Genomic DNA, 26,679 nt, shown 5'->3' with positions numbered 1-26,679 from the left:
TCCATTATACAGTTTTACTTTTAATCATTACATTGATCATTACAGAGGCATATATCATACAAATGAAGGCTCTGTGCTTGGCTGGCGGTAAGGAGGCTGTGTTGTGATGATACTGTGTTTGGCTGATGGTAAGGAGGCTGTGTTGTGATGATACTGTGTTTGGCTGATGGTAAGGAGGCTGTGTTATGATGATACTGTGTTTGGCTGATGGTAAGGAGACTGTGTTGTGATACTGTGTTTGGCTGATGGTAAGGAGGGTGTGTTGTGATTATACTGTGTTTGGCTGATGGTAAGGAGACTGTTATGATACTGTGTTTGGCTGATGGTAAGGAGGGTGTGTTGTGATTATACTGTGTTTGGCTGATGGTAAGGAGACTGTTATGATACTGTGTTTGGCTGATGGTAAGGAGACTGTGTTATGATACTGTGTTTGGCTGATGGTAAGGAGACTGTGTTATGATACTGTGTTTGGCTGATGGTAAGGAGACTGTGTTATGATACTGTGTTTGGCTGATGGTAAGGAGACTGTGTTATGATACTGTGTTTGGCTGATGGTAAGGAGACTGTTATGATGATACTGTGTTTGGCTGATGGTAATGAGGCTGTGTTATGATACTGTGTTTGGCTGATGGTAAGGAGGCTGTGTTATGATACTGTGTTTGGCTGATGGTAAGGAGACTGTGTTATGATACTGTGTTTGGCTGATGGTAAGGAGACTGTGTTATGATACTGTGTTTGGCTGATGGTAAGGAGGTCGTGTTATGATACTGTGTTTGGCTGATGGTAAGGAGGTTAAGAGTAAAGAGGAATGGTCCAAAATTCCTCCTGGCCGTTTTGCAGGTCTGATCTGCAACTACAGAAAATGTTTGGTTGAGGTTATTGCTGCCGAAGGAGGGTCAACCAGTTATTAAATACAAAGGGTCTCATACTTTTCCCCACCCTCCACTGTGAATGTTTACACATTGTGATTAATAAAGACATGACAACGTATCATTCTTTGTATGTTATTAGTTTAAGCAGACTGTGTTTGTCTATTGTTGTGACCTAGATGAAGATCAGATCAAATCTATGACCAATTTATGCAGAAATCCAGGTCATTCAAAGGGTTCACATACGTTCTCTGTATATCAGTGTGAATGCTATGTTAACAATATATTTGCATATTGAAGCAATTACTGTTCAAAAACATTTACTACAAATGTACTATGTTTAGTATGTTTTGTTTCTGTAGGCTCTTTAACAAACTATAACGGACGAACATTGGAGTTAATGACAATACATAAAATACCATAAATACACAGCTTGAAGAAACCACATAATTTAGCATGGAGCCCATTCTGATTGGCCAGTGAGGAGTCAACAAGCCTTCGACATTCTGTAGCATCAACTTGTTTATTCATCAAATCCCAGCCCTTATGCACCACCGCCTGCCATCAAAACCCAGCCCTTATGCACCGCCGCCTGCTATCAAAACCCAGCCCTTATGCACCACCGCCTGCTATCAAAACCCAGCCCTTATGCACCACCTCCTGCTACTGAGACAATAATTCTGGTTATGAAAATAGCCAAAAATATTTCTGACACGCCCCCGAACCTGTAGCCCTAGCGACAGTGGTTAGATTTACCATTGAGTTAGGTTTTATTAAAATAAAGTCCATAGTCTCTGTTGAGGACAATGATGTGTCCATGTGAGCAATACGTTGTCTCTTTATCACGTTGGCTGATATCAACAGACAGACCTGTTCATTTAGACTCTAGCCTTGGATGGTTTGAAGCAGCAATTGAAGTACAAGATTCATACAAATATTTCATATGTTTTTTCCCTTAATATGTTCATCTCTCCAGCTCTAAAACTCCCATGCCTCCTCAACTTGTTTGAGGTAATCCTCATCCAGGGGGTTGTCTGGGCACTTCTGCCCGTTGTTAGGAGGCCTGACCTGGTTATAGCGACTCCAGTCCCCCTTACAGATGATCCAGGGCAGGACGTCGACCTTGTAGTGGAGGTCAGCAGAGAACTCATTGCTGATGAGGTTGGGTGTTCCTGCTCCTTTACCCCGGGTGATGAGCTTCATGTTGTCATTGTAGCAGCAGTGCTGTGCGGCCAGAGTAGTGGACTCTAGAGTTAACATAGAGTGGATGCAGTACCGGGCCGTGGGTTTGTAGATCTCTAGTTTCTCCTTGGGGCCGCTGGCGTCTTTCCAGCGGAAGTCCCGGTGTGTGGTGGGGTCGGGGACGTCGGCCGTGCTGTAGGCCACCTCGGTGGGGTAGGAGCAGGGGCAGCTGGGGAGGTCGTTGGAGACCTTGGTCATGTATTTCTTCAGGAACTCAGACTTACAGTTCATCCAGCGTTCACAGCTGTCTGTGTCTAGAAGACATTAGAGACAGAGTTAGTCTGGATCTCTCCCTACAGCTGTCTGTGTCTAGAAGACATTAGAGACAGAGTTAGCCTGGATCTCTCCCTACAGCTGTCTGGGTCTAGAAGACATTAGAGACAGAGACAGAGTTAGCCTGGATCTCTCCCTACAGCTGTCTGGGTCTAGAAGACATTAGAGACAGAGACAGAGTTAGCCTGGATCTCTCCCTACAGCTGTCTGGGTCTAGAAGACATTAGAGACAGAGACAGAGTTAGCCTGGATCTATCCTTACAGCTGTCTGTGTCTAGAAGACATTAGAGACAGAGACAGAGTTAGCCTGGATCTCTCCCTACAGCTGTCGGGGTCTAGAAGACATTAGAGACAGAGACAGAGTTAGCCTGGATCTCTCCCTACAGCTGTCTGGGTCTAGAAGACATTAGAGACAGAGACAGAGTTAGCCTGGATCTATCCTTACAGCTGTCTGTGTCTAGAAGACATTAGAGACAGAGTTAGTCTGGATCTCTCCCTACAGCTGTCTGGGTCTAGAAGAGAAAGAGTTAGTTATTCTGGATCTCTCCCTACAGCTGTCAGGGTCTAGAAGAGACATAGTTAGCCTGGATCTCTCCCTACAGCTGTCTGGGTCTAGAAGAGACATAGTTAGCCTGGATCTCTCCCTACAGCTGTCTGGGTCTAGAAGAGACATAGTTAGCCTGGATCTCTCCCTACAGCTGTCTGGGTCTAGAAGAGACAGAGTTAGTTAGTCTGGATCTCTCGCTCTCTTCCTCTCTCGCTCGGTCCCTTTATTTCATTTAAAAACTGGCTTTATTGGTTTGACGTAACAATGTGCATATTCGTATTGGTCCCGTAGACATATTTTGCAGGCGTTATTGCTGGGTTGCTATGTGCAGCATGTTAAGGTTGTAGCAAAACAAAGATGTGCCTGTTTCTCCATGCTGAGGTTATTGGGACCAGATGGCCAAGTGTGTTATTGGGACCAGATGGCAGAGCGTGTTATTGGGACCAGATGGCAGAGCGTGTTATTGGGACCAGATGGCAGAGCGTGTTATTGGGACCAGATGGCAGAGCGTGTTATTGGGACCAGATCACAGAGCAGAGTGTGCTATTGGGACCAGATCACAGAGCAGAGTGTGCTATTGGGACCAGATCACAGAGCATGTTATTGGAACCAGATCACAGTGTGTTATTGGGACCAGGAAAAGACATGGCACTGACTGAATAGACATGGAACTGACTGAATAGACATGGAACTGACTGAATAGACATGGAACTGACTGAATAGACATGGAATTGACTGAATAGACATGGAATTGACTGAATAGACATGGAAATGACTGAATAGACATGGAATTGACTGAATAGACATGGAATTGACTGTATAGACATGGAATTGACTGTATAGACATGGGATCCCAACCCTGAGTTGGACACTAATGCTAAATAGAATCACGTTTGAAGAACCTGACACATAGCTAGAGGGATGAATCTGATGAAAATAAAAAGAGTAAAGAGGGAAGAATCTTACCGACACCAAAGAGCTCTGTAGCGTTGAACTCATTGGTTCCAGCCAGCAGACTGACCTCAGTGGCGGCTGTCTTGAACGCATCTTCAATACCTTTAGACAGACACACGGTCAGTTAATGATGTAACAGACGAGCTTATCACTTCTACATCTATAATAAAGTGCTGGTCTGCCTTCTTAACAACACTATCAACAAAGGCAGGTCCTACAGGCCCCTAGTTGTCGCACCTAGACTACTGTTCAGTCGTGTGGTCAGGTGCCACAAACAGGGCAGCACGGCGAGCTCTTAAATGTGCCAGGAGAGCTGCCATGAATAATATGCATGTCAATCTCTCCTGGCTCAAAGTAGAGAGATTGATTTCATCACTACTTGTATTTGTGTGAAGTATTGACATGTTGAATGCACTGAGCGGTCTTATTTAAACTACTAGCTCACAGCTCAGACACCCATGCATACCCCACAAGACATGCCATCAGAGGTCTCTTCACAGTCCCCAAGTCCAGAACAGACTATGGGAGGTGCACAGTACTACATGGAGCCATGACTACATGGAACTCTATTCCACATCAGGTAACTGATGCAGCAGTAGAATCAGATTTTAAAACCAGATAAAAATACACCTTATGGAACAGTGGGGACTGTGAAGAGACACACACACACACACACACACACACACAGACACACACGTATTTTGTAGATTTCGTAGATATGTGGTAATACAATAGTGGCCTGAGGAAACACAATGAGTTGTGAAAAGTATTGTAATGTTTTAAATTGTATATAACTGCCTTAATGTTGTTGGATAACCGGGAAGAGTAGCTGCTGCCTTGGCAGGAACTAATGGGGATCCTTAATAAACCCCAGGAAGAGTAGCTGCTGCCTTGGCACGAACTAATGGGGATCCATAATAAACTCCAGGAAGAGTAGCTGCTGCCTTGGCAGGAACTAATGGGGATCCATAATAAACCCCAGGAAGAGTAGCTGCTGCCTTGGCAGGAAGTAATGGGGATCCATAATAAAGCTGCTGCCTTGGCACGAACCCATAATAAACTCCAGGAAGAGTAGCTGCTGCCTTGGCAGGAACTAATGGGGATCCATAATAAACTCCAGGAAGAGTAGCTGCTGCCTTGGCAGGAAGTAATGGGGATCCTTAATAAACCCCAGGAAGAGTAGCTGCTGTTTTTGCAGGAACTAATGGGGATCCTTAATAAACCCCAGGAAGAGTAGCTGCTGCTTTGGCAGGAACTAATGGGGATCCATAATAAACCCCAGGAAGAGTAGCTGCTGCCTTGGCAGGAAACTAATGGGGATCCATAATAAACCCCGGGAAGAGTAGCTGCTGCCTTGGCAGGAAGTAATGGGGATCCATAATAAACTCCAGGAAGAGTAGCTGCTGCCTTGGCAGGAAGCAATGGGGATCCATAATAAACCCCAGGAAGAGTAGCTGCTGCCTTGGCAGGAACTAATGGGGATCCATAATAAACTCCAGGAAGAGTAGCTGCTGCCTTGGCAGGAAGTAATGGGGATCCATAATAAACTCCAGGAAGAGTAGCTGCTGCCTTGGCAGGAAGTAATGGAAGGAGCTGCTGCCTTGGCAGGAACTAATGGGGATCCATAATAAACCCCAGGAAGAGTAGCTGCTGCCTTGGCAGGAAGTAATGGGGATCCTTAATAAACCCCAGGAAGAGTAGCTGCTGCCTTGGCAGGAACTAATGGGGATCCATAATAAACTCCAGGAAGAGTAGCGATAGACTTTTAAAGACAATTTACCCCGACGTTCACAAAGATCACGTTGGCTGTAAATGCTGTAGATGTCGATTCAAGTAGAAAACAGCTTTAAAAAGAACATTTAACTGATGACCAGGCATTCACTAGGAACCAAACACAACCAAATGGGGAGGGACCTACCTGAATTTGTCCAACATAAACTCTTGCTTTCATCACAACTGTTTTCTACGGTTTGGACTAATGATTACAACCCTGGATCCACACACACACACACACACACACACCCTCCCTCCTCACCTGGGCAGGGTGGCATGTCACAGGTGCGTGACTCTGTGGCGCTGCAGGCGTAACCACATGACCTGGTCCTCTTCTGGTTCCTGTTCCCACAGGTTACACTGCATGGAGACCAGTTACTCCAGCCACCGTCTCCATCTATATAGTCTGGAGTGGGGGGGGGAGCAGAAAGAGAGAGAAAGAGAGGGAGAGAGAGGGAGAAGGTGAAAGTGGGAAACAGAGAAAACTCTGTCAATATAAGGCAGCACACAGAGTAGCCAGCCAAATAGAAAAGGTAGCTAGTCAGGGCGTTCTGGGCTGTCTAAGGGGTTGTCTAACAAGCTCTCTTTTGGTGGCCTCTGATAAATTCTAACGCCTTGATTCCATCCTAAATACACAGCTAAATGTTTAAATACTTTAATGAGTTTACCCCCCAGATTGGTGAAATTAGTTGTGATTTTACAAAAAAATGACTGAAAATGTATGAATTCAGTGTATTGTTAGTTGTTTTGGATATGGTCCAGGTCACTATGTTCAGGACTATTTTCTAAGTAAGAAAACATTAATCCTTTAACATTAAATCCATCTTCTCTTGAGATTAAAGTACAGTACATGTACAGTTTTACTGAATTAATTGACACAATTTGTTCTTTATATTATGCATTTTTTAAAATATCATTTCGAGTATTTTCGAATCTCTTCGTGAATGGCAGTATGTCATTTATTCATAAAATGTTTAGCAACTGAGCTACAGATTTCTTTTTGAAGAGTCTGCTAACTAAATGAACAGCAGTCGACTACTCCATTGTCGACACTTTAACCAGTTGGCCTATATCAATATCTCAATATCTATATCAATATTATATAATATATCAATAATATATCAATAATATATATCAATATCTTTAACAATACCACATAAGTATTATTTTAGAACTTTCAATATATTTAATTTTATCATTTATTAATTATGAATAATAATTATTATATATATGTTTTAATAATATTACAAAGTACGCCATTGCCCCTTTAAAGATGTCATTCTGCCTAAACCTCGAAACTCTGGTTGTAGCTGATGTGCATGTTTAAAATGATGCCACGCCTGCAACTGCAGGAGTTGAGAAATAAACGTGGTAGCACTGGAAAGCTGAAATCTCCCTCTTTTTAACGATGGCAATTAAACGTCTGTCTGATTTCCTGTTTGTCACACATTTTGATGGCAGAGGAAAAGTACACGTGGGCAGGTCTAACGTATTCAAAGTGCGCCTCAGCAGAAATATTTTTTTCATGTTCCATGTTCTTTTAAATGAAAAGAAGCCTAGTCAATTTATGAAGTGGGAAAAAATGTTGCCGGAAAATATGTTTGTGACCGTCTGTTTAGTCACCGGGAAAAACACTGAAAAGGCTGCGGCCACATTGAGATTTTCTGTCCAAAATTCCGGGTTCAGATTAGAGGTTAATAGTCAGTAGCTGGTGGCTATTCAGGGCAGGAGGAGGACGAGGGAGATCCTCCGAGATGAGTCCAATGAGGAACTTGATATTTTTGACCGTCTCCGTGGCAACCCCGTTGATGAGGATGGGGGTGTGTCCAGCCTGGTTCATCCACAATCAGATCCTTTGTATTGCTGATGTTGCGGAAGAGGTTGTTTACTTGGCACCACGTCCGTCAGAGTGCCTACCTCCTCCCTGTAGGCTGTCTCGTCGTTGTTGGTGATCAGGCCTACTACTGTCATGTCGTCAGCTACCTTGATAATGGAGTTGGAACTGTGAGGCCAGTCAGTTGTGGGGAAACAGGGAGTAAAAGAGGGGGCTGAGGACACACCCTTGTGGGGCCCCTGAGTTGATAATCAGTGTTGGAGGTCATTTTGCCTACCTTCCCCACCTTGGGGTGGTCTGTCAGGAAGTCTAGGACCCAGTTGCATAGGGAGGAGTTCAGACCCAGGGCCGTGTGCTTTGTGCTAAGACGACACTATGGTATTGAAAGCCGAGCTGTAGTCGAAGAAAAGCATCCTCACATATGCATTCCTTTTGTCCAGGTGGGTGAGGGCAGTGTGCGGTAATATGGCGATTGCTTCGTTCGTGGATCTGTCAGGGCAGTAGATGAATTGGAGAGGGTTGAGTGTGTCAGGGAGGGAGGAGGTGATATGGTCTTTGATTAGCCTCTCTAAGCACTTCCTGGTGAAGGAAGTGAGGGCTACGGGTCAGTAGTCATTTCGGTTACTTTCCCTTTCATGGGCGCTGGGATGATAGTGGACATCTTGAAGCAGGATAATGGCCTTCACTAGAGAGAGATTGAAAATGTCAGAGAACACAACAGCCAGCTGGTCTGTACATGCTCTGGAGGACACGGCTAGAGATGCCATCTGGCCCGGCAGACCTTAAGAGAGGGCTAACACGTTTGAAAGACTTCCATACGTCCTCTGTGGAGACCGTCAGTATGTAGCGCTCATTATCCTCAAGGGGCTTCGGCTGCTCAGTCGTTGTTGTGCTTGAAGTGTGTGAAAAAGGTGTTTAGCTCGTCTGGTAGGGTGGTGTTGGTGACCACGATGTAGCTAACTTTCTTTTTGTAATCCGTGATCGTTAGGAGCCCAAGCCACATGACCGACCCGCTGAATTCTTCTTCCACTTTGTCCCTATATTTGTGTTTCGCCATCTAGATCGATCTGCGTAGGTTGTATTAGTACTTTTAACTATCGTCCCGTCGCCGTGTTTATTTTCCTGTTTATATTTTCATATATATATATATATACACACTTTTTTTATATATACACACTTTTTTTTTTTAAAAATACAAACATACGAACAACTTACAGACTAAAACAAAGATTACATCTCCTCTGTCCACATGCTCCATTCCTAGTACCTGGTCACTCCTCCATCCCCCAGTGTGGTCGTAGTCTAACTATAGTCCAGGGCAGAGTGAGTGAGTTTCAGTGTTATCAATTACAAACATACCTGGAAGTATTTGGCAAGAAAATAGATTTTCCAGGAAAGCTTCTGACGCAACGCAACTTAATATGCTGCTTTGCCAAGTTCTACCTTGGGAGGTTGGTGGGTCCTGGGCACTTAAATCTCTGTAATACTCTCAAATGAAGTGTAAAAAAAAAGTCATCAAATACTCGTCTTGGCACAAGTCACATTCAAATGAGTCCCGGGGCTGCTTTTTTCTGACTGTTAATGTGTTGTTTGGAAATGGGGCTGAAATGGCAAGAAATTCCCTTTTGTTCCAATGATCATTGAAGTTTAATGAAAATAAATGGAAACATTTCCTGAACTGAGTACTAAACTATTACATTAAACGTATGGCGCACACACACACACACACCACCCCCTAACCAACATCTGCCACACATTGTCTTCATTTCACAGATTAAAGTCTAGATAGCAGCGTAGCCCCTTCCTCTACCCCCCTGCCACTACACCCCCATACACAAATTACACTTAAAGCGCACTAGTCACAGCTCTCACAGAAACACAGAACAGCCCACTCAGCAAGACCAGCAGCACAGAACCATATTTTATAAGAGCTTAGTGAGAGCGGGGTCATTTTTCATACAACCTTCCCACAATGTTCTGGGAAAGGTGCAGGATACCAAGTTAACACATAACGTTCTGAGAACCATATGTTTCTGATGTGGGAATTTCAGTACAACAACTTAACGTTTCCTACAGGTTTCCACATGGTTCTATTTAAAGTCATGTTCTCAGAACATTAAGAAAACATTCTATAAAAACACAAGAAAACATTAGTAACGTTCAAAGACCTAAGATTCTAAGAATGTTATTTAAAAACATATACATTCTGTCCTCAGCGTCAACACATCTCGATCCTCTATCTTGTTAAGTGTGTTAATCTTAATGAGTGCTGGGTGGCAGGTAGCCTAGCGGGTTAAGATCGTTAGGCCGGTAACTGAAAGGTAGGCGGTTCGAATCTCTGAGACGACTTGGTGAAAACTCTGACGATGTGCCCTTGAGCATGGCACTGAACCCTAATTGCTCCTGTAAGTCGCTCTGGATAAGAGTGTCTGCTAAAATGATTAAAACGTAAATGTAGTGTGTCTCCTTTGAAATGTTTGAATAGACAAAAATGAACATGTCATGCTAGTTCCATCCTGGTTGTTGCAGTGGACTGAATCCATTAATATAGAATAGAAGATTATAGGTTTGAATCTCACTGACGCTGTGCCGCAATAAAACAAAATAAAAAGGTAATGTGCTTGCATGATTAATCCCTAAGACAATTAATTTCTATGTGTCAAATCGAATCAAATTTTATTAGTCACAAGCGCCAAATACAACAGGTGTAGACCTTAGTGAAATGCTTACTTACGAGCCCCAAACCAACAATGCAGTTTTTGTGATAGGGGACAGCATTTTCACTTTTGGATGAATAGCGAACTGCCTCCTACTCTGACCCAGATGCTAATATATGCATATTATTATTACTATTGGATAGAAAACCCTCTGAAGTTTCTAAAACTGTTTGAATGATGTCTGTGAGTATAACAGAACTCATATGGCAGGTGAAAACCTGGGAGAAATCCAACCAGGAAGTAGGACATCTGAGGTTTGTAGTTTTTCAAAGCTTGGCCTGCCGAATACACATTGAGATATTGATAAAGTTGCACTTCCTACGGCTTCCACTAGATGTCAACCGTCTTTTGAAACTTGAATGAGGATTCTGCTATAAAGGAGGGGCTCATTAGACCTCTTTGAGTCAGTAGTCTGGCAGAGAGCCTTGGTCTCATGACGCGCGCTCCCTACAGAGTTACCTCTCGTAACTCTCGTAAGGCATACTCCGGTTGGAACATTATTGATGTTTTATGTTAAAAACATCCTAAAGATTGATTCCATACATTGTTTGACATGGATGATGTGCCTGCGCCTCGTGAAGATGGATTACTGGGCTGAACATGCTAACACCAAGTGGCTATTTGGACATAAATGATGGAACTTTATGGAACAAATCATTAATTTATTGTCGAATTGGGATTCCTGGGAGTGCCTTCTGATGAAGATCATCAAAGGTAAGTGAATATTTATGGTGTTGTTTCTAACTTTGTTGATTGCAAAATGGCAGATTCCTCTGGCTGTTTTGGGTTCTGAGCACCGTTCTCAGATTATGCTTTTTCCATAGAGTTTTGAAAAAATCTGACACATTAAAGAGAAGTCTATTTTTAATTCTGTGAATAACACTTGTATCTTTTATCAATGTTTATTATGAGTATTTCTGCAAAATCACCAGATGTTTTGGAATCAAAACATTACTGCACGTAAGGCGCCAATGTAAACAGATGTTTTTATATAAATATGCACATTATTGAACAAAACACAGTGAGGGAAAAAAGTATTTGATCCCCTGCTGATTTTGTACTTTTGCCCACTGACAAAGAAATGATCTGTCTAATTTTAATGGTATGTTCATTTGAACAGTGAGAGACAAATAACAACAACACAAAAAAAAAAAAAAAAAAAAAAAAAGCATGTCAAAAATGTTATAAATTTATTTGCATTTTAATAAGGGAAATAAGTATTTGACCCCCTCTCAATCAGAAGGATTTCTGACCCCCAGGTGTCTTTTATACAGGTAACGAGCTGAGATTAGGAGCACACTCTTAACCTATTGAAACTAGGAGGCACTATTTTCATTTTTGGAAAAATAACGTTCCCAAAGTAAATGGGCTATTTCTCAGGACCAGATGCTGGAATATGCATATAATTGACATCTTAGCACATTCTAAAGTTTCCAAAACTGTAAAAATGTTGTCTGTGAGTATAACAGAACTGATATTGCAGGCGAAAGCCTGACAAAAATCCAATCAGGAAGTGACTCTTATTTTGAAACCCCTGTCTTTCTATGCATCTCTATTGCCCATGGAAAGGGATATCAACCAGATTCCTTTTTCCATGGCTTCCCTAATGTGTCTACAGCCACTAGACATAGTTTCAGGCTTTTATTTTGAAAAATGAGCGTGAACGACAACATTGCGTCAGTGGTCAGGTGGTGACTCTCAGAGTGATTTGTGCATAATAGACAAAGGCGGCCATTGTTCCTCTCGCTGAAAAGCCATGTTTGCCATGTTTCTGTCGATACTATGGATCTAATTTGGAGTTTTTTTCGGTGTTGTCATGACCGTAATTTCCGGTGGATTTCTCAACAAAACGTGGACAAGAAACGGAGATATTTCGGCTATAAAAATATTCTTTATGGAACATTTGCTGTCTAACTGGGAGTCTTGTGAGTGAAAACATCCGAAGATCAAAGGTAAATGATTTAATTTGATTGAAAAAATTGAAAAATGGCTGTGTTTTTTCGACTTGGCTGTGATCTAACATAATCATATGTTGGGCTTTCGCTATAAATCATTTTTGAAATCAGACATGATGGGTAGATTAACAAGATGTTTATCTTTCATTTGCTGTATTTGTTAATGTTTGAAAGTTCCATATTTCTAAAAAATATTTTTGAATTTCGCGTGCTGCCTTTTCACCGGAATGTTGTCAAGGGGTTCCGCTAGCGCTAGAAAGGTTAAAAAAATATATGAATAAGAGATAATAGTAATGAGTAATTAAAGAGAAAGAGCAGCAGTGAAATAACAATGTACAGTTGAAGTCAGAAGATTAAATTACAACCCATTTTCTTGGTAACAAACTATAGTTTTGGCAAAGTCGGTTAGGACATCTACTTTTGTGCATGACACAAGTAATGTTTCCAACAATTGTTTACAGACAGATTATTTAATTTATAATTCACTGTATCACAATTCCAGTTGGTCAGATGTTTACATACACTAAGTTGACTGTGCCTTTAAACAGCTTGGAACATTTCAGAAAATTATTAATCGTTATGTTTGGAGGATAAAGGGGGAGGCTGGCAAGCCGAAGAACAACATCCCAACCACAGGGGTGGCAGCATCATGTTGTGGGGGTGCTTTGCTACAGGAGGGACTGGTGCACTTCACAAAATAGATGGCATCATGATAATAATGTGGATATATTGAAGCAACATCTCAAGACATCAGTCAGGAAGTTAAAGCCTGGTCGCAAATGGGTCTTCCAAATGGACAATGACCCCAAGCATACTTCCAAACTTGTGGCAAAATGGTCAAGGTATTGGAGTGGCCATCACAAAGCCCAGACCTCAATCCTATAGAACATTTGTGGGCAGAACTTAAAGAGTGTGCGAGCAAGGAGGCCTACAAACCTGTCTGTCTCAGTTACACCAGCTCTGTCAGGAGGAATGGGCCAAAATTCACCCAACTTATTATGGAAAGCTTGTGGAAGGCTACGAGAAACGATTGACCCAAGTTAAACATTTTAAAGGCAATGCTATCAAATACTAATTGAGTGAATGTGATGAAAGAATGCTCATCATTGAGTGTATGTAAACTTCTGACCCCTTGGGAATGTGATGAAAGAAATAAAAGCTGAAATAAATCATTCCCTCTACTATTATTCTGACATTTCACATTCTTAAAATAAAGTGGTGATCCTAAATGACCTAAGACAGGGAACTTTTTACTAGGATTACATGTCAGGAATTGTGAAAAACTGAGTTTAAATGTATTTGGCTAAGTTGTATGGACTTCAACTGTATACAGGGGGGTGCTGGTACAGAGTCAATGTGCGGGGGCTCGGGTTAGTTGAGGTAGCACATGTAGGTAGAGTTAATTAAAGTGTCCTATCTGTGTGTGGCGTTCCAAAGAGCTAACCTAAACTAGCAGTGTTATTAAAAAAAGTCAAATAACCTACAATTGCAATGAATAAAAACCTCCCAGGAAAACCTTCAAGGAACCAAAGTAAAAGGTTCTCACAATCTCAAAATGAACGACTACAGACCTGGCTCAGTCACTGCTGAGTGACAGTCACTACTACAGACCTGGCTCAGTCACTGCTGAGTGACAGTCACTACTACAGACCTGGCTCAGTCACTGCTGAGTGACAGTCACTACTACAGACCTGGCTCAGTCACTGCTGAGTGACAGTCACTACCACAGACCTGGCTCAGTCACTGCTGAGTGACAGTCACTACCACAGACCTGGCTCAGTCACTGCTGAGTGACAGTCACTACCACAGACCTGGCTCAGTCACTGCTGAGTGACAGTCACTACCACAGACCTGGCTCAGTCACTGCTGAGTGACAGTCACTACCACAGACCTGGCTCAGTCACTGCTGAGTGACAGTCACTACCACAGACCTGGCTCAGTCACTGCTGAGTGACAGTCACTACCACAGACCTGGCTCAGTCACTGCTGAGTGACAGTCACTACCACAGACCTGGCTCAGTCACTGCTGAGTGACAGTCACTACTACAGACCTGGCTCAGTCACTGCTGAGTGACAGTCACTACTACAGACCTGGCTCAGTCACTGCTGAGTGACAGTCACTACTACAGACCTGGCTCAGTCACTGCTGAGTGACAGTCACTACTACAGACCTGGCTCAGTCACTGCTGAGTGACAGTCACTACTACAGACCTGGCTCAGTCACTGCTGAGTGACAGTCACTACTACAGACCTGGCTCAGTCACTGCTGAGTGACAGTCACTACTACAGACCTGGCTCAGTCACTGCTGAGTGACAGTCAGTACCACAGATACAGTAACATGAGTTCCTGTGACCTGATTAAGTCCTAAATAGTCAGTAACATGGGCTTAGGGTTTGAATAAGAATGTAACAATTTATGAACCTGCTCATTCATTCCTGACAGCCGTACCCAGATGGATAAAATGACATTTCTCCTCTCTCTCTCCATAGCACCCACATTCCTGTTTAACAGTGTTATGTTTGAGCTGCTGGACAAGCTGAGACATGGTGTGGATGGATACTGTACGAACCATGGGGAGGGTGAATTATTCTACATCAAATGTATCTATCTAGCAGGCCAGCTGTGGGGCGGTGGGGGGGCGCGAGAGAGAGAGGGGTGTGTATATAGACAGTTATTGAGAATGATATGAACTGGTCTGCTATTCCCCCATGTAGTGCAATTCTTTTGACCAGAAAAGTACCTAGCTAGCACATTGGTTCCTTGGAAGTTGTGGGAATGTATGATTTTGGTTTCACATTGGTTGTGGTAATGAAGCCATATGTTTCCTGACCGGTAAAACAGACAGTGTATTAAATGTTCTGGGAATGTTTATTTTTAGGTTGCAGGGAGAACATCTGAGAACATTTTACTCTGGTTCCTTGAAAGCTTACCTTGTAGATTTTATTAATGTTCTGATAACAGAAATTTTAGGTTCCTTAAAAACTTTGACTGAATGTTTCAATGCTAGTGTACTATAGTGTTCTTGTGTTTAACATCCTCGTAATAATTTGAGAAAATGACTTTAAATAGAACCTGAGGAAACACTGAAGTACTGAAATTCCTACAGAAGAAAGTCGTTTCTTAACGTTCTCTGAACTATTTGAGAACATTCCCAATGTCAAACCAGTTGGAGAACGTTCCTGGAACATTACCAAAATTGAAACAAAATTGAAATGAAATTAACTATGTTCAAACGTTCAGGAAACATTCTGTTAAAGTAATGAAATGCTAAGAAAATAAAATGTGCCGAGAATGCTTGGCTTTGGAACAACTATCCTGCACCATTCTCCAGAACGTTGTGGGAAGGTTGTATGCAAAATAACCATAGGACAAACCACGCTCTAAGAAACATATGGTTCTCAGAACATTATGTGCTAGCTGGGTAGTGCACTATATAGGGAATAGGGTGCCATTTAGGAAGCATCCTGATTTGGCCCTGTTCCTGTCGGAGGACTTTGATGTTCGAGAGGTGTCTAATCTGTCACGCACACACACAATGGACAAATCCATCTGATGAAACTAAAGAGTCTTTCATTTGACCCTGCTGGTCATCTATGAACGTTTGAACATCTTGGCCATGTTCTGTTATAATCTCCACCCGGCACAGCCAGAAGAGGACTGGCCACCCCTCAGAGCCTGGTTCCTCTCTAGGTTTCTTCCTAGGTTCTGGCCTTTCAAGGGAGTTTTTCCAAGCCACCGTGCCTCTACATCTGCATTGCTAGCTGTTTGGGGTTTTAGGCTGGGTTTCTGTACAGCACTTTGAGATATCAGCTGATGTAAGAAGGGCTATATAAATACATTTGATTTAAGGCTTCAATCATACACCCGCTTTCTGTGTCAAACACACTTGCACACTTAGAATACACATGCACATATATACACATAAACACAGCCCTTAAACACACACACACACACAACCCTTAACAAACACACACACATACTCTTGCAGTCAGTCCTCCTCACACTACACTCACCATATTCAGCCTGAACCTTGCTGGCACGTCCTCCTCCTGCGCCTCCTCTCCTCTCCCAGCCCCCTAGTGGTTTTAGGAAGTTACTATCCTCTGTGTTACTGCCACTTGCTACTCCTCCTCTGTAGGTGGGCTGCTGCTCCCTAGCCTGCTCCTTGGGTCGACGTGGGGTCAAGACCGAAGAAGAAGAGGAGGTGGATGAAGAGGTGGTTTGCCACCAGTTTCTCCAGTTGGGAGCGGCCAAACCTGGTTTGTTCTCCTTCTTCAGGCCTTTCTCATGCTCCGCCCCGTCTAGATCGTCCACCACCTCTATGGTCACCTGGAGAGGAGGGGAAGGAGAGGGAGAGGGAGGAGCAGGGTCCAAGGTAAGTGTGTCTGTCTGGAGTGTATCTGTATGTCTGTTGGGAGGGCAACAACATTCTCTCAGATCTAACATTAAAAATAACTTTTATTGCATGCTGCGACTTGATTTAGACGTGAAATCAGTCTTGATACAATTGTACATGGTTTACTTCTCATGTGTTACCATCCAGCCTGTTATCCTCACTAGGGTATGTGGGATGGTAGCGTCCCACCTGACCAACATCCAGTGAAATTGCAGAGCGCCAAATTCAAAAACAGACATACTCATATTACAAATTCATAAAACATACAAGTGTTATCCATCAGTTTAAAGATTAACTTCTTGTTAATCCAGCCGCTGTGTCAGATTCAAAAAGGCTTTACAGCGAAAGCAAACCATGCGATTATTTGAGGACAGCGCCCAGTAGACAAATCATTACATACAGTTACCAGCCAAGTAGTAGTAGTCACAAAAGTCAGAAATAACGATAAAATGAATTACTTACCTTTGATGATCTTCATATGGTTGCACTCACAAGACTCCCAATTACTCTTTAAAGTCCCTCTTTATATCCAAAACTCTCAGTTTTGTTCAGTAATCCACAGGCTCAAAGGCAGTCACAACAGGCAGATGAAAAATCCGAAAAGTAAAGTTTGTAGAAACATGTCAAACGATGTTTATAATCAATCCTTAGGTTGTTTTTAGTCATAATAATCAATAACATTTCAACCGGACAAAAGCTTCGTCAATATAAAAAGGAAAACAAGGCAGACATGCTCTCGGTCGCGCACGTGAAAAACCTCTGGGACACTGCAGTGCCCACTCATTCAGAGTGGTCTTACTCCCTCAATTTTCAGAATACAAGCCTGAAACAATTTCTAAAGACTGTTGACATCTAGTGGAAGCCATAGGAAGTGCAATTTGAGTCCTAAGTCATTGGAATCTGTATAGGCAGTCTATGGAAAAACTACAAACATAAAAAAATCCCACTTCCTGGATGGATTTTTCTCAGGTTTTCGCCTACCATATCAGTTTTCTTATACTCACAGACATTATTTTAACAGTTGTGGAAACTTTAGAGTGTTTTCTATCCAAATCTACGAATTATATGCATATCCTAGCTTCTTGGCCTGAGTAACAGGCCGTTTACTCTGGGCGCACATTTCATCCGGATTTCAAAATACTGCCCCCTACCCTAGAGAAGTTATATTCCAGACACAAAACACCAGTCTGTCTAGCCTGTCTCTGCCTAGCCTAGCCTGTTGCATTCCAGACACAAAACAACAGCCTGTCTGGTCTAGTTTTGATACTCTGAGGAATAAAATACAAATCAAGAGTAAAAAGGTCAACTCCCTGAGCAGTCCCACTGAGCTTATAAGCTTGGTATAGTCCTGACTCATTGGCTCATTCCCCTCGTTTTCAAGTGTACCTCATGACTCACTGGTCTGGTATCTCTGGTAAAATGGGAGGTTAGCTTCCTTGTCAATTAGGCTAGCTAGCTTCCTAAAAAGGAGATAGTCACAACACTGCCACATAGCAACAAACAAATTAGTTTTCATTTCATTCAAATAAGAGCAACTTGAAGCATTTCGATCTGTTGTGCGAGGGGAGGATATATTGGCATTTTTTGCTAGCTAGCTAGTTTTAGTCTTCAAGAAGCTAGGAAAACAACCTCAAATTCTGACAGTTGTGTCCCCACTAAAGGCTGTGGTGGACAGAGGAACAAATCCGCGAGGCTACAGCCCTGGGTCTCAGAGTGATGGTTGTGAAGGAAGACAAGAACGTTATATGGGAGGGTGCATGATACCTTTTCTTCGGAAGTCTGGAGAGCTGGTTGGGGAAGATCGGGAGAGATGGGTTTGGCCTCAGGCCTATACAGCTCCAAAACCATCTGAATTGTTGTGGATTAAGTCCATATGACCTACATATGGTATACTCTTACCAAAAAAGGTTATGTATGGAACCAACATTTTGCAGGTTTTCCTACTTACAAAGCATGTAGAGGTCTGTAATGTTTTATCATAGGTACACTTCAACTGTGAGAGACGGAATCTAAAACAAAAATCCAGAAAATCACATTGTATGATTTTTAAGTTATTAATTTGCATTTTATTGCATTAAAAGCCGCGGCTTTTCTGGAGCGATGGGTAACGATGCTTCGAGGGGTGACTGTTGTTGATGTGTGCAGAGGGTCCCTGGTTTGCGCCCGGGTATGGGCGAGGGGACGGTCTAAAGTTATACTGTTACTGTTACATCAACAACAGTCACCCACGAAGCATCGTTACCCCTCGCAGAGCAAGGGGAACCACCACTTCAAGGTCTCAGAGTAAGTGACGTCACCGATTGAAACGCTATTTAGCGCGCACCGCTAACTAAGCTAGCCGTTTCACATCCGTTACACTCACCCCCGTTTTGACCTTCCTCCGTTTCCGCAGCAACCAGTGATCCGGGTCAACAGCATCAATATAACAGTAAAAAAACACGACTCGTCAGTGAAGAGCACTTTTTGCCAGTCCTGTCTGGTCCAGAGACGATGGGTTTGTGCCCATAGGCGACATTGTTGCCGGTGATGTCTGGTGAGGACCTGCCTTAAAGCCTATTGTGGACAGCCTGAGCACTGATGGGGCGGCAGGGTAGCCTAGTGGTTAGAGCATTGGACTAGTAACCAAAAGGTTGCAAGTTCAAATCCCCGAGCTGACAAGGTACAAATCTGTCGTTCTGCCCCTGAACAGGCAGTTAACCCACTGTTCCTAGGCCGTCATTGAAAATAAGAATTTGTTCTTAACTGACTTGCCTAGTTAAATAAAGGTAAGTAAAATCATTTTAAAAAATGGAGGGATTGTGCATTCCCAGTGTAACTCGGGCAGTTGTTGTTGCCATCCTGTACCTGTCCCGCAGGTGTGATGTTCGGATGTACCGATGCTGTGCAGGTGTTGTTACAAGTGGTCTGCCACTGCGAGGATGATCAGCTGTCTCCCTGTTGCGCTGTCTTAGGTGTCTCAGTACGGACATTGGAATTTATTGCCCTGGCCACATCTGCAGTCCTTATGCCTCCTTGCAGCATGCCTAAGGCACGTTCACGCAGATGAGAAGGGACCCTGGGCATCTTTCTTTTGGTGTTTTTCAGAGTCAGGACACTAAAGAGACCTTTCTACTAAGTTTTCATAACTGTGACCTTAATTGCCTACCGTCTGTAAGCTGTTAGTGTGTTACCGACCGTTCCACAGGTGCATGTTTATTAATTGTTTATGGTTCATTGAATAAGCAGTGTTTAACCCCTTTATAATGAAGATCTGTGAAGTTATTTGGATTTTTACAATTTATCTTTGAAAGACAGGGTCCTGAAAAAGGGACGTTTTTTTTTTTGCTGAGTTTATATTCATGTTTATTTATTTTCCCTTTTTGTACATTAACTATCAATGTAAAAATATGTTTCCCAATAAAGCTCTTTGAATTTCATTGAATTGTTGAGAGAGGGTAGTGATGTCCACCAGGGTATCCTGCCTCTTCCTGTTTGCTCTTCCTGCCTCTTCCTGTTTGCTCTTCCTGCCTCTGTTTACAAGGAGGGACAGTGTTACCTGTCTGTTTACAAGGAGGGACAGTGTTACCTGTCTGTGTACACGGAGGGACAGTGTTACCTGTCTGTTTACACGGAGGGACAGTGTTACCTGTCTGTTTACACGGAGGGACAGTGTTACCTGTCTGTTTACACGGAGGGACAGTGTTACCTGTCTGTTTACACAGGAGGTCTGTTTACAAGGACAGTGTTACCTGTCTGTTTACACGGAGGGACAGTGTTACCTGTCTGTTTACAAGGAGGGACAGTGTTACCTGTCTGTTTACACGGAGGGACAGTGTTACCTGTCTGTTTACACAGTGTTACCTGTCTGTTTACACGAGGGACAGTGTTACCTGTCTGTTTACACGGAGGGACAGTGTTACCTGTCTGTTTACAAGGAGGGACAGTGTTACCTGTCTGTTTACAAGGAGGGACAGTGTTACCTGTCTGTTTACACGGAGGGACAGTGTTACCTGTCTGTTTACAAGGAGGGACAGTGTTACCTGTCTGTTTACAAGGAGGGACAGTGTTACCTGTCTGTTTACAAGGAGGGACAGTGTTACCTGTCTGTTTACAAGGAGGGACAGTGTTACCTGTCTGTTTACAAGGAGGGACAGTGTTACCTGTCTGTTTACAAGGAGGGACAGTGTTACCTGTCTGTTTACACGGAGGGACAGTGTTACCTGTCTGTTTACAAGGAGGGACAGTGTTACCTGTCTGTTTACAAGGAGGGACAGTGTTACCTGTCTGTTTACACGGAGGGACAGTGTTACCTGTCTGTTTACAAGGAGGGACAGTGTTACCTGTCTGTTTACACGGAGGGACAGTGTTACCTGTATGTTTGGGTTCTGTCGGTTTATATCAGCCTTGGAGAGGTCAGGGAAGTTGCTGAGGTCCAGGAGGAAGGCCCCAGGCCTGTCTCTCTGCAGGCTGCCTCCGGTAGCCTGACTCGGGGCCCAGGGGAGGGCAGCAGGCCTCTGGGCTGACTGGGGCTCTGATCCTCTCCGCTTCCCTGGACCCTTCTGGGCTAACAAACTGCTCTCTGTTCTGACATTATTCTAGATGGGGGGAGAGAAAGAGAGAGAGAAAGAGATATTTGAGTATTATGATATTTGTGCGTCAGTAACTTTCACACTCATCATTATTCATGATTCATTCAGAATTATTTGTAGTCATGGTAGCATCCACATTAATGTAGAAGTGTTTAGAAATATATTATATTCTTATTTACAATAAGAGCGACTCCAAAATGACACAATACATTATTTACCATTCATTTCTGTTTGGCTAAAAAGAATCTGAAACACAGCAAATGCAACCAACAAGTTGTGTGGTCACAAGCTTGATGAAGTCTTTATTTTAGGTAAACTCATATTTGAAACACACAGTGAAAATAAAATATTTCAAGAATCCTATTAAAATGAATGTAATCAAACCAAACTGCGCCAAATACAACAAGTGTAAACTTCACCGTGAAATGCTTACTGACAAGCCCCTAACCAACAGTGCAGTTCAAGAAGAAAATATTTACCAAATAGACGATAATAAAAAGTAACACAATAAGAATAACGAGACTATATACAGGGGGCACTGGTACTGAGTCGGTGCGCGGGGGTACAGGTTAGTAGAGGTAATCTGTACATGTAGGTGGGGGGTGACTGCATACTGTGCTAGGACATAATCATTGTGTCCTGGGATTATGGGAGCAAATATTACACTTTTTACTACTTTAATACACAAGTGAATTTGGCCCAATACTTTTGGTCCCCTAAAATGGGGGAGCTGTGTACAAAAAGTGCTGTCATTTCTAAATGGTTCACCCAATATGGATAGAAATACCCTCAAATGAAAGCTGACAGTCTGCAATTTAACCTTACAGTCATTATATCATTTCCAATCCAAAGTGCTGAAATACAGAGCCAAAACAACAAGAAATATGTCACTGTCCCCAATACTTTTAGAGCTGACTGTATTTATTTAGGGCAATCAGTTTAACCTTCCTTAAACCAACAGAGAGAACCATATCTCTTATTCTCAGTTGTCCTGTAATTTATGTGCCTGTTTGATGGATGGGGGTCAGTCTGTACCTCTACACCTGGCCCCCCACAGAGACCAGGGCCTGTATGAAGTGTCTCAGAGTAGAAATTATGATCTAAGATCATTTCTGACATTTAGATCAGAATGAATAAGATTATATTTAACAAATCCTCTGAAAAGCTTTGTGGATACAGGCCCTGGGCTCCCCCTTTGGATCTATCTTTACCTCTGTACCCACTATAGAGGACCACTTAGCTACATCAGATTGATCCCCCTCCCCAAGATAGGCCACCTCATTACTCACAACACATCAGCTAAAGCCCACAGAGCCAGTACCTATGACAGGGCTATTCCCAATCGGTTCTCTATCCTAGTCCTGTCCTGTGTTATTTCATTGTTCTTTGATGGTTTCATTTCTGTCTAAAATACTATGGCCCTGCTCTGTCCACACTAATTAGAGTTGGTGGTTTCTACTAGAAGTGGATCTGGTACACTCCACAGAGCAGGGCTTTACAGAAGAGTGGCCAGAAAAAAAGCTATCGCTTAAAGAAAAAATAAGCAAACACGTTTGATGTTCGCCACAAAGCATGTGGGAGACTCCCCCAAACATATGGATGAAGGTACTCTGGTCAGATGAGTCTAAATTGAGCTTTTTGGCCATCAACGAAAATGTCTGGCGTAAACCCAACACCTCTCATCTCCCCGAGAACACTATCCCCACAGAGAAGCATCATGCTGTGGGGATGTTTTTCATCGTCAGGGACTGGGAAACTGGTCAGAATTGAAGGAATGATGGATGGCGCTAAATACAGGGAAATTCTTGAGGGAAAGATTGCATGTCCTCCTGTGCAGGAAAATTGTAATCAATAAAAGAGTGATCAAATTAAGACCCTACATCTGTACTAATATGGTATTTTCAAAGATATTTATATACAGTACCAGTCAAAAGTTTGGACACACCATATGGAATTATGTAGTAACCAAAAAAAAGTGTTAATCAAATCAAAATATATTTGAAATTTGAGATTCATCAAAGTAGCTGCCCTCTGTCCTGTGCACTGTGGCTATTTTAGATGTGCAGCTCAAACCATAGAACTAGAATGACTGATTTTAGAATGGATATAATTCTAATTCTAGAACAGGGTCAGGTCCATTGGTGGATATCAGTTCAATTGATTCTGATGATGGGGAGTCCTAAATATGTCTACGGTAATAAACCATACTGACCTGGTTAAAACAGGTGGAGACAAGGGTCAGCCTGAACAAACAGACACATTTCCAGTCATCAAAGGGGATTAAATGTGATGGATTTGAATTAAAATGGGGAGACAAAAAGAGAGGTTTCATTTTGCCTGTAAAGCTGCAGTATAACAGTGGTTTTAAAGTAAAGGCAGCAACAGTGCGGTGTAAAAGTGTGGAGAGAGAGAGCCCTTCTGTTGGAAAGCTAACTATAAATAGTAAAGTATTAACTAGAAATGTCATGTGAAACCAGAAAGCCAATCAGAGCCGAGTGTTCCTTGCAGGTACAGGCCACACCATAGGGATGTGGTGGGAAGGGTGGGTACCTCTAGCGCTGACCTGACCTCTCTCCCCATCCCCAAGTAGGAGACGAGGGTGACTGTGATGAGGCTGTGATGACAAGAGTAGTGCCTGCAACTAAGGAATGGAATCCCCACGGAACCCCCAACTATGATGAAGGTGAGTGGACTATGACCATGTGACCCCCTCTCTCCATCTTCCATTTCACCTCTTACTACCAGCCACTCCAAGGGGAGACTATTGTGTGTGTGTGTGTATGTACCATTTCACCTCTTACTACTAGCCTCTCCTAGGGGAGACTATTGTGTGTGTGTGTGTGTGTGTGTACCATTTCACCTCTTACTACTAGCCTCTCCTAGGGAGACTATTGTGTGTGTGTGTGTGTGTGTGTGTGTGTGTGTGTGTGTGTGTGTGTGTGTGTGTGTGTGTGTGTGTGTGTGTACCATTTCACCTCTTACTACTAGCCTCTCCTAGGGAGACTATTGTGTGTGTGTGTGTGTGTGTGTGTGTGTGTGTATGTACCATTTCACCTCCTACTACCGGCCTCTCCCAGGGGACTGAGGCTCTATGAATGGACTGATAGATAGACTGTCTCTTTATACTGTATATCAGGGGTACTCAAGTGCTATTTGAGAAGGTCTGGTCCCACACATTTCCTAGGTGGCAGGAGATCTGGATGGATAATGTCATTTACCGCTGTCCCAACAAACCCCCACCTCGCAACCCATGCGACCCCAAACGCAACGAAGAGAAAACGAAACAGTTCTGCCAGGTGAACAGACACAACAGAAGTTAAACACGCACAACCAAAATGGGGAAAACAGGCTACCTAAGTATGATTCTCAATCAGAGACAACGAACGACACCTGCCTCTGATTGAGAACCATACCAGGCCAAACACATAGAAATATAACATAGAAAAAAGAACCTAGACTACCCACCCCAACTCACGCCCTGACCAACCTAACACAAAGACATAAAAACTAAGGTCAGAACGTGACAGTGAAGACATCACTATGAAATAACACATATTATTCTGCAATGTAGAAAATAGTCAAAATAAAGAAAAACCCTTGAATGAGTAGGTTTTCTAAAACTTTTGACTGGTACTGTACAAATATTATTTTGGGACCCGTGGTCCGTTTTGACACCGTTCTGGGTCTGGATCCGATCAGCCAGTTGAGTTTGGGGGCTGTATATCATAAACCCCAAACCTCAATGACCCTCTGGGAATGTGTCCATAATATATCATGTCTGTTATCTGTGGTTAAATAGACCCTTTGCACTTCCCATTTCAGAGCCAATGTGTTACAGAAGCATTTCTGAAAAGGACTGTGGATCCCATAGAATAGAAGTTACAGGCTTATTCCCCATGTTGATATTGAGCCCTAACCCCAAACTCAATAGCCTAGAGTCCCTGCAATGTAAACTGCAGGTTCCGACAGAATATAATAATTAAATAGCACTCACCTCTGCAATCACTGTATACTGCTGATCCTGGCTCAAAGTTAAATTCCCTTGATTCAGCGGGCTGCTCCTTAACACCGTAATGTGTAAGGTAAGAAGTAGAAGTCCAAAAAGCAACAACAGTTCTGCCGCCAATCGAACCATCTTTTTCACCCTACCCGTCTTGGGTCCCTGCTGTGTGACAGGGGGTCCGCCGCCAACTCCTCCCGCTACAGACACTCCAAGCTCCGGATCCGCTGCGGGCGAGGAGTCACAACACCACTTCGGAGCCACTTCGAGGTTCAGAAGTACACTTTTAATGGGAAAGGGGGGGTAGGACGTAATAAAATACAATCTGTCTAAAGTTTGTGTTTGGGATCAGGTTAGGTTGATTTTGTTTATTTTGAATTACATCAGACCAGCCTCGGTGGAGAGCGTTCTTCAAATGTGCCAAAAAGCGAGTCCGGATTCGCTGTGTAAAAAGGATAACGTTAAACCAAACCAAAGTTAAAGGTCCATTCAGCAAGGTTTCCTGTGGTATCCCCTTGAACTATGCTCCTTCTATGTTGGCATGGATCTCCAAAGTTAATTATCCAAATGCTGCCAGGGCGACTGAATAACACTACCCATGAGAAAAGTATTTAAATAACAGCGGGACAATTTTCTTGCGCACAATTTAGTATGTTATAGAAATGTAGGCTATTGCTTGTTGCACTCCAGGTCCTCTCCACGATCAAGAAACGTGCAGCCCAGTTCCAGACCCGTGTTTCCCCCACTGCATTCTCCACTGTTTACACGAATACTTCAGAATCAAACCTCGTTCCCTTCTCTCTCATCTGTGGTATGCAGCACTCCTGGGTTTTGATGCTTTGGACACAAATGATCCCTTATGCATTACATAGGCTATCCCCTATCCAAAAATTGTCATTTTGAATTTGCGTAGAGAGTGAACTTGCTGGTGTGGCTACCTTTCGCACACCATCCAACCGCCAAGAAGTGGATCCCCCCAAAATAATCCTTTCTAGTTTGAATAGTTATCCTTTTCAACCACGAACATTATCCGTCCATTAGTGGCGAATATAGGCGTGGTGGTGATAATTCTGGGCTGAGTTCTGCGCAGTTTAAAACCAGCAGCTATCCAATCCAAGCTCCAAGTGCGTCCCGTTCCTCACCGTGTCCAAAGGGTGTAAACCAAACCGCAGTCAATCCACACTCCTATACTATGGGCATGCTATACAGGCTGTTTTCTGTTGCAGCGCGCTGCCAGTGATTTTTTTAATACGCCCCTCTGCTGGTTTGCTGTCAACTCCCCCTCCCCCTTTCTCTCCCTTCAGCGCCCGATACGGGTCATGTCTAGAAGGGTCATGTCAAATTGACGTCGAACGTATATATATTGTATTTTATCTAACCCGAACTATTTTCCTAACCTTAAGTTAATTATCCTAACCTGTTACGTTAATTATCTCAACCTGTTACGTAATTCTCTCAATGTACAGCATAAATTCTAACCTGCTATGAAAAATCACTTCTGACATTTAGTTCATCCCTTCTTGTCAAAACCCTGTGACGCGGGAGGGATG

General features: G+C 43.0%; 1 protein-coding gene across 1 annotated transcript; it reads right to left on the bottom strand.

The window, feature by feature from the left end:
- LOC112237545 (isthmin-1) lies at window positions 1–26,399 on the bottom strand. The gene is made up of 6 exons (XM_042305790.1): window positions 25,124–26,399; window positions 20,911–21,135; window positions 16,179–16,494; window positions 5,921–6,064; window positions 3,898–3,987; window positions 1–2,365 (listed from the first exon to the last, which is right to left on the bottom strand). Exons 1-6 carry the CDS (start codon window positions 25,262–25,264, stop codon window positions 1,848–1,850), a joined length of 1,434 nt encoding a protein of 477 aa, XP_042161724.1. The 5' UTR covers window positions 25,265–26,399; the 3' UTR covers window positions 1–1,847.
- Between the last annotated feature and the right edge of the window lie 280 nt (window positions 26,400–26,679).

Source organism: Oncorhynchus tshawytscha, linkage group LG25 (genome assembly GCF_018296145.1).
Source record: "Oncorhynchus tshawytscha isolate Ot180627B linkage group LG25, Otsh_v2.0, whole genome shotgun sequence".
Classification (NCBI taxonomy): domain Eukaryota; kingdom Metazoa; phylum Chordata; class Actinopteri; order Salmoniformes; family Salmonidae; genus Oncorhynchus; species Oncorhynchus tshawytscha.
Note: the sequence above shows the minus strand (reverse complement) of the source record. Positions and strands in the feature narration are given on the sequence as shown.